Source organism: Ruditapes philippinarum, unplaced genomic scaffold (assembly GCF_026571515.1).
Source record: "Ruditapes philippinarum isolate M1 unplaced genomic scaffold, ASM2657151v2 ctg684_1_1_1_1, whole genome shotgun sequence".
Taxonomy (NCBI): domain Eukaryota; kingdom Metazoa; phylum Mollusca; class Bivalvia; order Venerida; family Veneridae; genus Ruditapes; species Ruditapes philippinarum.
Genome location: NW_026855648.1, coordinates 117848 through 132805, shown reverse-complemented (window position 1 = coordinate 132805; position 14958 = coordinate 117848). Strand labels below are relative to the sequence as shown.

At 34.6% G+C, this 14958-nt stretch overlaps 1 protein-coding gene across 1 annotated transcript; it reads right to left on the bottom strand.

The window, feature by feature from the left end:
- Positions 1 to 2105: 2105 nt before the first annotated feature.
- Positions 2106 to 13003, bottom strand: LOC132744007 (probable flavin-containing monoamine oxidase A). Its single transcript, XM_060732607.1, has 10 exons — positions 12733 to 13003; positions 12452 to 12539; positions 11348 to 11525; positions 10934 to 11048; positions 10100 to 10257; positions 6478 to 6655; positions 5885 to 5985; positions 5016 to 5195; positions 4096 to 4283; positions 2106 to 3469 (listed from the first exon to the last, which is right to left on the bottom strand). Exons 1-10 carry the CDS (start codon positions 12848 to 12850, stop codon positions 3196 to 3198), a joined length of 1578 nt encoding a protein of 525 aa, XP_060588590.1. The 5' UTR covers positions 12851 to 13003; the 3' UTR covers positions 2106 to 3195.
- Positions 13004 to 14958: the final 1955 nt, after the last annotated feature.

Sequence of the window (14958 nt, the reverse complement as noted above, 5' to 3'; positions counted from 1 at the left end):
TAGTAAACCAGTGCATTGCTAAGTTATGTATTTTACATGTTTTTAGTGGCAAAGATCAAAGTGACCTTTACCTTTGACCTACTGACCTCAAAACTGAAACTGCCACTGCATGACTTGAATACCCCCACCCCCTTTTATGCAGCTTTGCCTGGGGGTATTTTAGGATGAATATATGAGAACACAAGAAACATGGCAATGCCACGAAACCAGGTTTTCAATTATCTCCATTGTAGATAAATATGTTGTATTTGAAATACAAATACAAGCAATAAACAATGTAACTATGTGCAATGTAAAACATGAATAATGTAGGAGGAATTGCCACAGAAGAAGTGTTCACTATATATTCTGTATAAGGAAAAAATATATTCTGTATAAGGAAAAAAAACAAAGGGCCATAATTAGGTCAAAAATTATCCAATCACAAAACCTCTACAATATGCGCCAGGGCACTTGATGACAAAGCTTCTGTGAAAGTTTGAACAAAATCTGTTGAGAAATGTAGGACTAGTTCAGCACAGAAGAATTTGTTCACTATATATTGATAATTCTGTATAAGGAAAAAAACAAAGGGCCATAATTAGGTCAAATATTATCCAATCACAAAACCGCGACAATATGCGCCAGGGCACTTGATAACAAAGCTTCTGTGAAGATTGATCTAAATCCGTTGATAAATGTAGGAGAAGTTGGGAATGGTAGAAATTGATCACTATACATTCTGTATAAGGAAAAAAACAAAGGGCCATAATTAGGTCAAATATTATCCAATCACAAAACCCCGACAATATGTGCCAGGACACTTGATAACAAAGCTTCTGAGAAAGTTTGGTTAAAATCCGTTGAGAAATGTAGGAGGAGTTGCGCACAGAAGAAATTGTTCACTATATATTCTATATAAGGAAAAAAAACAAAGGGCCATAATTAGGTCAAATATTATCCAATCGCAAAACCCGGACAATATGTGCCAGGGCACTTGATGACAAAGCTTCTGTGAAAGTTTGGTCAAAATCCGTTGAGAAATGTAGGAGGAGTTGCGCACAGAAGAAATTGTTCACTATATATTCTATATAAGGAAAAAAAACAAAGGGCCATAATTTGGTCAAATATTATCCAATTGCAAAACCCCGACAATATGTGCCAGGGCACTTGATGACAAAGCTTCTGTGAAAGTTTGGTCAAAATCCGTTGAGAAATGTAGGAGTAGTTGCTCACAGAACAAATTGTTCACTATATATTCTAAATATAAAAAAACAACAAAGGGCCATAATTAGGTCAAATATTATCCAATGGCAAAACCCCGACAATATGCGCCAGGGCACTTGATGACAAAACTTCTGTGAAAGTTTGGTCAAAATCAGTTGAGAAATGTAGGAGGAGTTGCGCACAGAAGAAATTGTTTACGTCCGCCCACCCGCCCAACCGCCCGCCAACATACCTCAATCTAATAACCAGTTTTTTCCTTCGGAAAACCTGGTTAATAATTATATGCTTCGATTGTGAAAATGTCAAAATCAATACACTGTAGACTGACTTTCTTAAACATTTGAGCAGACAAGCTTATTGTAGTAAAAGCCCCTGTAACCTTAACCTTTGACCTCAAAATCGACAGGGGTCATCTATAGCTATAACCAACCTCAATACCAAATATGAAGACTGTTGACCAAAGCATTCTGAAGCAATTAAGCGGACAAGCTTTTTGAAGTCAAGGCCCCTGTGACCTTGACCTTTGACCCAGTGACCTCAATAGCAACAGGGGTCATCTAATGGTCATGACTAACCTCCATGCCAAATATGAAGACTGGATCAAAGGGATCTAAAGTTATTGGGTGGACAATCTTTGATCAGACAAGGCCCCTGTGACCTTGACCTTTGACCAAGTGACATCAAAATCAATAAGGGTCATCTACTTACCATGACTAATCTCTATACCAAATGAAGACAGTGGGTCAAAGGAATCTTAGTTATTGGGCAGACAAGGAAAACCAATGGATGGCTGGATGGACGGACAAGCTGATTCAAGTATACCCTCCTTACAACTTTGTTGTGTGGGAGTATAACACAGAAGATAATAATAAAATACAACAGAAAAGTCAACAAAATAATCTGATATTTCATATTTTATTGACTTTAAAAAACCCAGGAAGATTAACCTGAAATAAAACAATGAAATAAATGTGCTTCAGAATGTATACATTTATAAATCATAGCATTATTTACCAGTAAAATACAACCATGAAATAATTATATGGAAAACATAAAAATATCACAGTTAAATAAAGAGGTGAGACACCTCTCATAGATGTATGATTTGTCAATACATAATTAAAGTATAGCAAGACATCTCTATTACAGAATTAATTCACTCATCAATATATACTAATTTGAGGAAACTATCATCTCCATTTATCTGAACAATCTTAATTAAGGTCAATCCAATGTCCCTTACTATTTTGGCAAAGATCTATTCAGTTATCCATATAATGAAAATGCAAAGTTACATTTTAGCAGTTGTAGCCACACAAAGGTCAAGAGGACAACTGGAAATAAACTTCAGAAAAAAAACATATATGTACATGTATATTAAATACCATGATCAAAGATTTAATATCTTTGAAAGGGAAAGACCCATTTCTTTGAGAAAAAATGCATGAATGTTGTGTTATACACAGCAAATTTAGTAATGATTCATATATACAAACATAAGAAGTTGTGAACAAACTCTATTTTCTTCTTTGCTTTTGTGTACCTGTATTCCTTAAACAAGTAAAAAAAAACATTGTGTCACACCTGTAAAACTGTTATCATTAACATGTTAAAATTATAAGCTAATTGACTAATACTCTTCTGGAGGACCTGCCCATGTCGGCAACCGGGGGCGAGTATAAATAAACTCAAATACACAAAAACTCAAATACACACAATTATTAGCTGTCACTTATTTGTCTATAAGTTATCAGGACTTTTTTTTTAAAGTTAGGACTGCAAAAAGTTAAGTTGACTGCAAAAAATTCACTCAAGAACCAGTAGCAGCACATCATTGCCATTGGTTAATCAGAGCATGTGATGTCATATTCATGTTGTTATTTTTACTTTACAGACAACAAATGGTAAATCATGTAAACTAGCACTAAGCTGTCCCTGCAAAAGCACTTGACTATGTTCTTTTTTTCAGTACAATATTAACACGAATAGTTAATTTGAGATCTGTTGATAAACTTTCCTCACTGTGAACATTAAAACTGTCAATGCACCAAGTCTAAATGTCCACCTTATAACTTTCCTCCCTGTAGTCTCAACTTTGGCCAACTGTTTCCTTGGTCTTTTTATTCCTTTAAGATCTTGTGCACTAACAAGTTGAGGCCGGAGATCATACAATACTTCTATAGCAGCACGGTTCCCAGCTTGAACAGCACCATTCATAAACCCACACCATACAGTAGCTGACTCTGTGCCAGCAAAATGTATACTGCAAATACAATATGATTACAAACTATTATACTCTACTGTATTAGAAAATGTATTTATTACTGTAATGTTTTTGTACGATTCCCATACTGGGACTAAAAATAGCTTATATTTTAAGTCCAAGTCCCAACTTACAGCTGCCAGCATCACTTGCTCACATTTTTAAGATAGGGAGAAAATAATCTCATAACTTCGAGGCACTTCCCAAAAAGTAAAGAAACAGATATTTCTATGTCTCATTCAAGCACAAGTATGTGAGTTTGTTTCATTTTGTTTTTATATTGTAATATACAACTGTCTTGTAGAAAATCTTAGAGCATTTTATATTTGCTACAAGACAGATCTAGAGACCGCCATAATTTCAAAAGAACAAATCAGAAATGTTACAGAAAGGACTCTACAGAAATCATTGTACCACTTTTATCACTTTTCAATGGAATGACCTGGCAGTATTTGAAGCACAAGTTTTTTCTATCCCATCACAACACATTACTACTATCAAATCATATTAAAATCCATTAAAGCTGGTTTTTTTGGGGGTTTTTTTTGTTGCTTCTTTTTATTTAATCAAAATATCATATTATTTAATACAGACAGAGAAGACACTAATATGATATATTTACTAACTTATCAAACGGTTGGCGTAAACCCTTGGCATAGTATCTCATAGCACCGGTACCCACACAGCTCACTGGTCCCCCTTCATTGTATGGTTCCTGGTCCCAGACCTTTTCCTTATAGTCTAGGTATGTATAAACCTTCTCTCCAAAAAACTCACCAAGAGATTTTAATACCGATGATTGCCTGCTTTCTGCCTAAAATAAAATTAAATTCATACATGATAATTATGTTAATAGGATGTATGTAGACAATTCTAACACACTTCACACTATTCCCCTATCAAGCAGATACATGTAGGACAGTCCAGTCAGTCAGTCAAGTTCAGTTTATTTATAATAACCATATGTCCGAGAATTTAGCATCCTTGCAGGTCCACTACGGTAGTCTCATCGGGGACGTCTTTGTCAAGCTGAATCTTCCTGAAGCCCATTCTTCGTTCGTTGGTGGTAGAGGAGACGACAATACTGTCCAGGCATCATGTTCCATACTGACGATAACAAAAACGGCTCTCATTAGCGCCAACCCTCCAGAGTTAGTCACGACAGGTCAACCAATCACCTCTGGTACTTAAGATGACTTGACCTTGACCTGCTGTGTGCCTTCTCCGCCACGTGCACGCCTCTGGAGGGATTTGGAGAAGTAGTACAGTCCAGTCCATTATAACACAATTTATAATACTGCATGTTTGTAACATCGCTTTTCATTGGATTATCATGACGTTTACATATATTTAAATCAGGTATGATGTTAATAAACTGCCTAAAAAACAAATTTCAAATTTCATCACTTATGTTAACAAGATATATATCAATTTTTTACTTATTTTAAGGTAACTAATAAACCAACAGTTTTTCTAAAAAGCTTAACTAAGTTAATGGAAGTACTGTTCTACTGATACTCTAACTTATTTCTGTATAAGAACTTACATTTTGACTTTGCCATTGTACAGCCTGGATCCCACCTATAAAGCCCAGTAATGCTGGTTCCCCGGTGCATGATGTAGCATCATAAACCACTCCTACTGGTCCTATATCACAACTCATCACACTACTCTCTCCACCATTACTTACAACTTCTCCTGAACACCCAGCTGTACGCCAAAACGCCTGAATGTAAAAATATACTGTATCTTGTTGTAACTTAAATATTATATGTATTACTTATAATTTTATTAGCGATTATCATTGAAAACTTACCAAACAAAAAAAAAAGTTATATTCTGATGATACTCAAGAAGAGGAAATATTGTTTTCAAATCACAAATTTAATGGTTTTATTGTAATATTTTTATGACAGGTTACAATCCTTTATTGTCTTTTTACCTGTGTGTCTGTATATAGGTTTTTTATTATTCAAGTACATGTTACCATGTTATGAATATTTATATCTTTTTAATACAAATGTTTATTTTCTAAAACATACATCAATGTTATTTTGGATAAAAATTAATTACATACTGTATAATCATTTTAGAATACATTTTTATTCTCATCTTTTTGAATATTTGTTTGATTAATATACTTACCAGTTAGTTATTTTCCTTTGATTATGAAGGAAATAATAAGCTTATAGACACACTCTAAAATCCAATCCTGAAACCAACCAGTTCTAAGCAAATAGTGTTCAATTTCTTTCTCTGGAAACCAACAGCTTGCCCCTGACAGGGTTTTAAACCCTCCCAGCCAGTAATCCCTAAATTTCAAATTATCCACACAGCCATGCACACCCAACTCCCCGACTTACATAACCTATTTTTACATACAACCGTTTTTCTAATTATATAAACATATATTACCTCAGGGTATGTAACAACAAATTTGATGATACTAGATGGTGGCATCCTCTTGATAATTTCTCTAGTTTCAACTGGTAGAACTGGACTAAACTGAATTTTACCTGAAAATTGAAATGTAAAACATCATCAAATTCCTCTGCTAGATAAACTTATAAACTACACTCAAAATTTACATCCCGGATAAACACATTCCTTTAGCATGGTAAGAAAGAAATAATTTTCAATGTTAAAGTATGTGACTTAAAAGCAACAAACAACAGAAAAACGAGGGGTGCGTGTTTTCTGTGACAACATGGCGAGATCTAACCTATAATTAGGTTGGGCACCACCTAAAAAAATTGCTGAATCATACTATGCCAAAATAAATACTGGAATCTTTTTTATACTTTTATAAAATAGTGAGAATCTTTTGGTATTGAGCTGAAGTTGAGCTTATATTACATGTATGACAACAGTTACTGTTCAACAATATTGCAACTCATAAAAATGGAATATTTATATTAGGGAGTAACTTTAGTGCTTAGCAAAAGTTGAGTGGTTATTATGAAGTTACGTTCAACAATATAAAGGAGAATTTATACATATCAACTAACCTATCTGAAATGGAGGAATGGATACTATAAGTTTCTGACACTTATAATTGCATCCATTTTTTGACCAGACTATGACTCCATCTTGGTTTTGTTCAACCCTGGTTACCGGCTCATTCAGTAACACTCTTGAGCTTCCTATAGACTCCAATAGCTTTAATGACACCTGCTGGGAACCACCCTGTAAAATATAGTTATCATTCAAATACAATACAAAAAAATTTATTTAAGGCATTTCAACATGTCAGTCAGACAGTGAGTCAGATAGAGATGTATCATATCAGTGAAAGGTACATCATGTTGGTTAGAGGTACGTCATGTTGGTGAGAGGTACGTCATGTTGGTTAGAGGTACAACATGTTGGTTAGAGGTACATCATGTTGGTTAGAGGTACATCATGTTGGTTAGAGGTACATCATGTTGGTTAGAGGTACATCATGTTGGTTAGAGGTACATCATGTTGGTAAGTGGTACATCATGTTGGTTAGAGGTACATCATGTTTGTTAGAGGTACATCATGTTGGTTAGAGGTACATCATGTTGGTTAGAGGTACATCATGTTGGTTAGAGGTACATCATGTTGGTTAGTGGTACATCATGTTGGTTAGAGGTACATCATGTTTGTTAGAGGTACATCATGTTTGTTAGAGGTACATCATGTTGGTTAGAGGTACATCATGTTGGTTAGTGGTACATCATGTTGGTTAGAGGTACATCATGTTGGTTAGAGGTACATCATGTTGGTTAGTGGTATGTCATGTTGGTGTGCGGTTCATCATGTTGGTTAGAGGTACATCATGTTGGTTAGAGGTACATCATGTTGGTTAGAGGTACATCATGTTTGTTAGAGGTACATCATGTTGGTTAGAGGTACATCATGTTGGTTAGTGGTACATCATGTTGGTAAGAGGTACATCATGTTGGTTAGAGGTACATCATGTTGGTGTGTGGTTCATCATGTTGGTTAGAGGTACATCATGTTGGTTAGTGGTATGTCATGTTGGTTAGAGGTACATCATGTTGGTTAGTGGTACATCATGTTGGTTAGAAGTACATCATGTTGGTTTGAGGTACATCATGTTGGTTAGTGGTATGTCATGTTGGTTAGAAGTACATCATGTTGGTTAGAGGTACATCATGTTGGTTAGAGGTACATCATGTTGGTTAGAGGTACATCATGTTTGTGAGAGGAACATCATGTTGGTTAGAGTACATCATGTCAGTGAAAGGTACATCATGTTGGTTAGAGGTACATAATGCCATATCATGTGTCAGTGAAAAGCGAACAATGTCAATGAGATGGTCTTCATGTCAGTGAGAGATTCATCGTTTCATTTAAAGATACATCATGTAATGAGAGGTACATCATGCCAGTGACAGATAAATTGTGTCAGGTAGAGGGTCATTATGTTTTTACAGGATCATCATGTCATTGAGGTGTACATCATGTCAGTAAGAGGCATATCATGTTTCAGTGAGAGGGCCATCATATCAGTGAGAGGTCTGTCAGTGAGAGGTATACAATGTCAGTGAGAGTTATATTATGTGTCAATGAGAGATACATCATGTCAGTGAGAGTTACATCATGTCAGTGAGAGGTACATCAGTTCAGTGAGAGGTACATCAGTTCAGTGAGAGGTACAATGGTTCAGTGAGAGGTACATCAGTTCAGTAAGAGGTACATCAGTTCAGTGAGAGGTACATCAGTTTAGTGTGAGGTACATTGGTTCAGTGAGAGGTACATCAGTATAGTGAGAGGTACATCAGTTCAATGAGAGGTACAACGGTTCAGTGAGAGGTACATCAGTTCAGTAAGAGGTACATCAGTTCAGTGAGAGGTACATCAGTTCAATGACAGGTACATCAGTTTAGTGAGAGGTACATCAGTTCAGTAAGAGGTACATCAGTTCAGTGAGAGGTACATCAGTTAAGTGAGAGGTACATCAGTTCAATGATAGGTACATCAGTTTAGTGAGAGGTACATTGGTTCAGTGAGAGGTACATCAGTTCAGTAAGAGGTACATCAGTTCAGTGAGAGGTACATCAGTTAAGTGAGAGGTACATCAGTTCAATGATAGGTACATCAGTTTAGTGAGAGGTACATTGGTTCAGTGAGAGGTACATCAGTTCAGTAAGAGGTACATCAGTTTAGTGAGAGGTACATCAGTTCAATGAGAGGTACAACGGTTCAGTGAGAGGTACATCAGTTCAGTAAGAGGTACATCAGTTCAGTGAGAGGTACATCGGTTAAGTGAGAGGTACATCAGTTCAATGAGAGGTACATCAGTTTAGTGAGAGGTACATTGGTTCAGTGAGAGGTACATCAGTTCAGTAAGAGGTACATCAGTTCAGTGAGAGGTACATCAGTTTAGTGTGAGGTACATTGGTTCAGTGAGAGGTACATCAGTTCAGTAAGAGGTACATCAGTTCAGTGAGAGGTACATCAGTTTAGTGAGAGGTACATCAGTTCAGTGAGAGGTACATCAGTTTAGTGAGAGGTAAATCAGTTCAATGAGAGGTACATCCGTTCAGTGAGAGGTACATCAGTTCAATGAGAGGAACATCAGTTTAGTGAGAGGTATTTGGTTCAGTGAGAGGTACTTCAGTTCAGTAAGAGGTACATCAGTTCAGTGAGAGGTACATCAGTTTAGTGAGAGGTACATTGGTTCAGTGAGAGGTACATCAGTTCAGTAAGAGGTACATCAGTTCAGTGAGAGGTACATCATTTTTTTGAGAGGTACATTGGTTTAGTGAGAGGTACATTAGTTCAGTAAGAGGTACATCAGTTCAGTGAGAGGTACATCAGTTCAGTGAGAGGTAAATCTGTTCAGTGAGAGGTACATCAGTTCAGTGAGAGGTACATCAGTTTTGTGAGAGGTACATTGGTTTAGTGAGAGGTACATTAGTTCAGTAAGAGGTACATCAGTTCAGTGAGAGGTACATCAGTTCAGTGAGAGGTACATCTGTTCAGTGAGAGGTACATCAGTTTAGTGAGAGGTACATTGGTTCAGTGAGAGGTACATCAGTTCAGTAAGAGGTACATCAGTTCAGTGAGAGGTACATCAGTTTTGTGAGAGGTACATTGGTTTAGTGAGAGGTACATTAGTTCAGTAAGAGGTACATCAGTTCAGTGAGCGGTACATCAGTTCAGTGAGAGGTACATCTGTTCAGTGAGAGGTATATCAGTTCAGTGAGAGGTACATCAGTTCAGTAAGAGGTACATCAGTTCAGTGAGAAGTACATCAGTTTAGTGAGAAGTACATCAGTTCAGTGAGAGGTACATCAGTTCAGTGAGAGGTACATCAGTTCAGTAAGAGGTACATCAGTCCAGTGAGAGGTACATCAGTTCAGTAAGAAGTAAATCAGTTTAGTGAGAGGTACATCAGTTCAGTGAGAGGTACATCAGTTTAGTGAGAGGTACATCAGTTCAGTGAGAGGTACATCAGTTCAGTGAGAGGTACATCAGTTCAGTGAGAAGTACATCAGTTTAGTGAGAGGTACATCGGTTCAGTGAGAAGTACATCAGTTCAGTGAGAGGTACATTATTTAAGTGAGAAGTATATCATGGTCTTCAAAAATAATGAAACTCAAGCCTAAATACAGACATATTTTCTACATTACTTACCTTAATACGATATTCCTGTCCTGTATTTTGTGTGGCCTCTAGGAGATTTTTCAAGTTACCAGCTGAGGCTACATATGTCAGGTAATAGAGGAGAGATATTTGTGAGAGTTCTGTACCAAACATGGTTCTCAGGGCTGCTCTCAACAGGTCCTTTACATCTAAATTATATATAATACTTACAATTATATCTGTCTACCAGAATCATTATAAGAGTGGTTAAAAGTTTTATTTATTTACAAACAAACATGTTCTCATGTTGAAAATTACAAGATAACAAATCACACAGAGCTGTGAAATTATCTTTAAATCAGATTTAAAAAGATGTTCAAATTAACTTTTTTGCTGATGACATTATAAATGATTCTTGGATTTCTTTTAAGACCACACTATGCCCACACTATTTCACAAGACATCACTATGTTCACCTGGTTAGCTCAATAGGTAGAGCTATGCATTGTGAATTTACGGTGCAGGTCACTTCCGTTGTAATTGATCATCAAATCCTTTCTATGGTCATTCACACTGTACCTCTGCTCTGGCATGTACTGAAGTTATCAGTTCCTTGTGGAAGTGATAGCAACTAGTACAGATAAAAAGCTTAACAGTCTGCCCAGGAATAGTGCAGTGGTTGACCTGTCCTCTGGTAAATTCAATGTGGCTTACTGTCATTATCCAGAGGTTAAACTTCCAACACCATCAACTTAAACCATGAAAGTATTTACAATATATAATGAACAAGAACCACAGGATGACCTTAACAACTGTATATGAGAAGTTTTGAAGACTAAATGTGATACTAATGTAACATGAAGGTTAGATTATATCTATGTTTACCATGTGTCCAGATATGACTGTCAACAAATTGTTCTAATGTTAGAGCATCATAGAGTTCAGCATTGGGACAAGAGAATGGGTCCTCAGGATCCACCTTGTCTGCCAGCTTGTCTGTCTATAATTATACCCTATAAAACTTATACTCATCAAATTATGTCTCATTTATTTTACTTTCCTTTATGGCTTATCTAACACTGTTTAATTATAATGATCAATACTAATTATATATTATGTACATTTAACAGTAATCTTCTAAAATCATTTAATTAAAAGAAATAAAATGAATAAAAATTATTAAAAGATGTTGAAATAGTTCATCATTGCTTAGTATTTCCCAGAATTAATATAATTCTCCAAAGATACTTTGAAATTGTGTTACACATTAGTATATCATAATTCTAAATATACACCTACCAGTTTTATAAGTTTATTCATGTCCAGCAAACCTAGCAATGGTAATGAAGGTATATCACTTTGATATGTTGAGATTTTATTCTTACTGCCAACCTGCATAAACTTTGTACCAGTGATATACTGTTTATATGTTTCTATACCAAGCTCTTTTAACAGGGCCATTATGTGAGGCTGACACCTGTAAAACAACAATCAACAAAATATAAATATTGTTACTGGTACTTCATGACTTTGATATTTTGCATAAGACCTGTCAAAATTTCAAATGTCAAATATAAGTAAGGTACAATTATGGTTCTTCAACATTTAACTTTCTTGAACTGGTCACTGTAACTTTATGAAGTTTTGATGAGATATTATTGACAGTTTATAGAAGTGATACTCAAGACAAGCATTATTCAATATTTTTAAGTATCACTAAGAGAGATAATTCAAAATTTAAGCAGGACAGAATTATGGTTCTTGGACACTTGTCTCTATCACATCTATCATATTATGAAGCTTTAATCAAATTCCTTCCAGGCATTTCAAGTTATTCTTTAGACAAGCATTATTAAGGATTATAAAGGGAGATAATAAAAGTATGTAAAGTTATGGTGCACAAGTGCAGAAATGTTTTATGTGATATTATCAATAATTTATGAGTTATACACCAGACAACAGCCAATAAATAAAGGCTGTATCAGGAAGTGTAACAAATATTAATTAGTATTATAAGGGGAGATTATAAACAATTATGCATGGTAGAGTTATGCTTCTTGGACATTTCAATTCCTCTTACTAGTCTGCATCTGTTTGTGAAGTTTTACCCAGAAACAATTCTATAATTTTAAAGTTGCTCTCTGGACAAAAGTGTGATGAATTGAAGGCCAGCCATTAAATATTATTTAATATATATTAAGTTTGAACAAGAAATACACACCTTAGCCCAAAATCTACCAAAATCCATATACTAGCTTAGTACTGGATGCACTCTGCTTTAAGTTTTGTCAACAGGTACTGTAAGGTATATCCAGCTCTATATTAGCCTGGGCATGTTATAAAACTGCCACTGGCACACAATCATAGAATAATGACAAAAATGTTTACCTTACAGATACTTACATTCCCACCCACTGACCTCCTAGATCCCATGTCTCTGTACCACTGTTACTCTTCATCTCTACACTTAATGTTCTTCCACCTACCCTATCTGAAAACCACGTCAATTTACATATTTAAAAGTTACGTGTAAATGGGACAGAAATTTGACTACGTGATAAGAGTCATGCTATCAGGGTATATGTACATCAATTTTATAAAACAGCGCTTCATTTTTGGAGAAAAAAAATCTTTATAAATTTAATCACTTTTACAAAAGTTAATGAAATCTAAAAGATACTTACCTTTAGCTTCCAAAACTAAAACATGCAAATTTGGATCCTTAGAAAGTAGAAATTTTGCCGCAGTTAAACCCGAAATACCCGCACCAATAATAATGACATCTGTTTCTCTGGTGGCCATTCTCTTAAATATACTTAAAAGTATCAAATGCTATTCATTAAAAATATATTTACTTCTTATATGTTTACAAAAGACTTAAATTTAGTAAACATTTTCAAGTTCACTTTTACTCACAATTTTGACAGATAGACTGGTACTACAATATGATGCATACATAAACCCAATTCGATTCAAATACCAAAAAGATTAATACACTGGAAGGAGAGGGAAACAGGTAGGCGGTAGGAATTACTGAAATAAACTATTGTCTATGAATAAAAATATTCGGGAAAAGAGACAAGCATCGGGAACAATAAAGCAAAAATAAATCAATAGGTGACAGACTGACAGTTGCAGACAAGGAGTAAATGTATTGGGATATTTTGTCACATGATACTACCTATCATCACATGTTATTGTGATGGCAGTGATGAAAGCAGCATAGCATGATTAAACCGTTACGGGAACTTTGCTAAATTATCTGCAACATCTTCATTATATTTCATATTGTCTGAAAAGTCACACAGCTTATGCCCCTGCTTATTTCAGTGAAAATTTCATTCTAGCATTTTTTGTTCACAATTAGCACAAGATTTTGGCTAAGTCTTCAAACTCAATTGATCAGGCAAATGTGTCTTTCTCGGACAGTGGTTGCTACCATTTGACATAGGGTCAAATGTTTTTTATAAAAACTTTAACGTTGATATTTATTGTTTGAGTTTCCTAACAGTATATTTAGTCCCGTCGTAGGTCAAGATCATAATAAATTCCTTTTTGAAATAATTTGATATTTCTGTTCTTTTCTTATTTATATTTCGAATGTACACATGCATTTTCTGAGATATTTTTAATTTGTACTGAATAGTAGCTTACTTTGTCTCGATACTATATTTTAAGGTCCAAAATAGAATTAATTCTTTCAGTGTGATCCATGTTGTTTGACATGGATATCTATAAATTCAAACAACTTGTTCCAGTTGTTTTGTGGGTTTATATGTTCAACAGTTGTGCCATATCATTCCATTACATGTATATAAATTCTGAAATCCATCCGTCCTTCCGTTCATCCGTCCACCCAGCCACCCGCCCATTCATTTATCCATTTATGTGGCGATTTTCCTAAATGTGGGTAAAAAGAACAACAGAGAGAACAAAAGAGTGGTCAAACAAGTATTGTCTCGTTAGATTCCTTAAATCTAAACTACAAATCAAATCTGTTATTCTCCCTTGTTTATAAAAACATGTAAAGTACTGTATGCATGATGCGAAAGTACATACATAACGTGCTAACAAGTCATTTTATTGAAGCCAGAATTCTTAATAATAAAGGTGATGTGTTTTAAAAGATAATTTGAATTATTTCTTTTATTTCATTTTAAAACTTAAAAACGATAACAACCAGAACATAAAAATATACATAAAAACAGAGAAAGAGTGACAGTTATATTGTACCCTAAAAAGAATAAAGATATGACTAGATTCTTAATAATAACCGAAATCTTTGCTTAATTAACAAAATTTCTAATGATACAAAATTATACTTATTATTTGCATGTTTTTAATTATTTCATTATAAAAATAAAAGTTTCTTTTGTTTTAATGTGATTTGTTTTAACTGTTCATAAGATCTTTAAACTTCAATGCATTAGGATACCTGTAATAATACGTGTAATAAATTCACGTCTACTATTAACAAAATATGAGCAATAAAATGATAGTGAAATTCGTCACCCAGTTCGTTTGACGCACATATTAAGTACATATATGTAGTTTCTCGCTCTTTAGGAATCTACATTTCTCAATTGGCATTTTCTGATTCATACATCTAAATTTTAAAGATCCTGTATGTTTTGTGATTGATATTGTTACTGTGTGTATACCACACTTGCAAAAAATCATATATGTATATATTTATGCAAATAAAACAATTTTCAAACATCGGATAATATGTAAAATGTGTACTGCAAATATTTGTGCACATTATTATATTTAATCAATAAATTACATGCACTCTTTTCTTATTGGAAAATTCGACTTAGAATTTATAGAAAATAAATTTCTAATTACCTCCCTTTATTTACATGAAATGTTAAATTGGGTAATATCTTTATAAATAATGCTTATTGGTA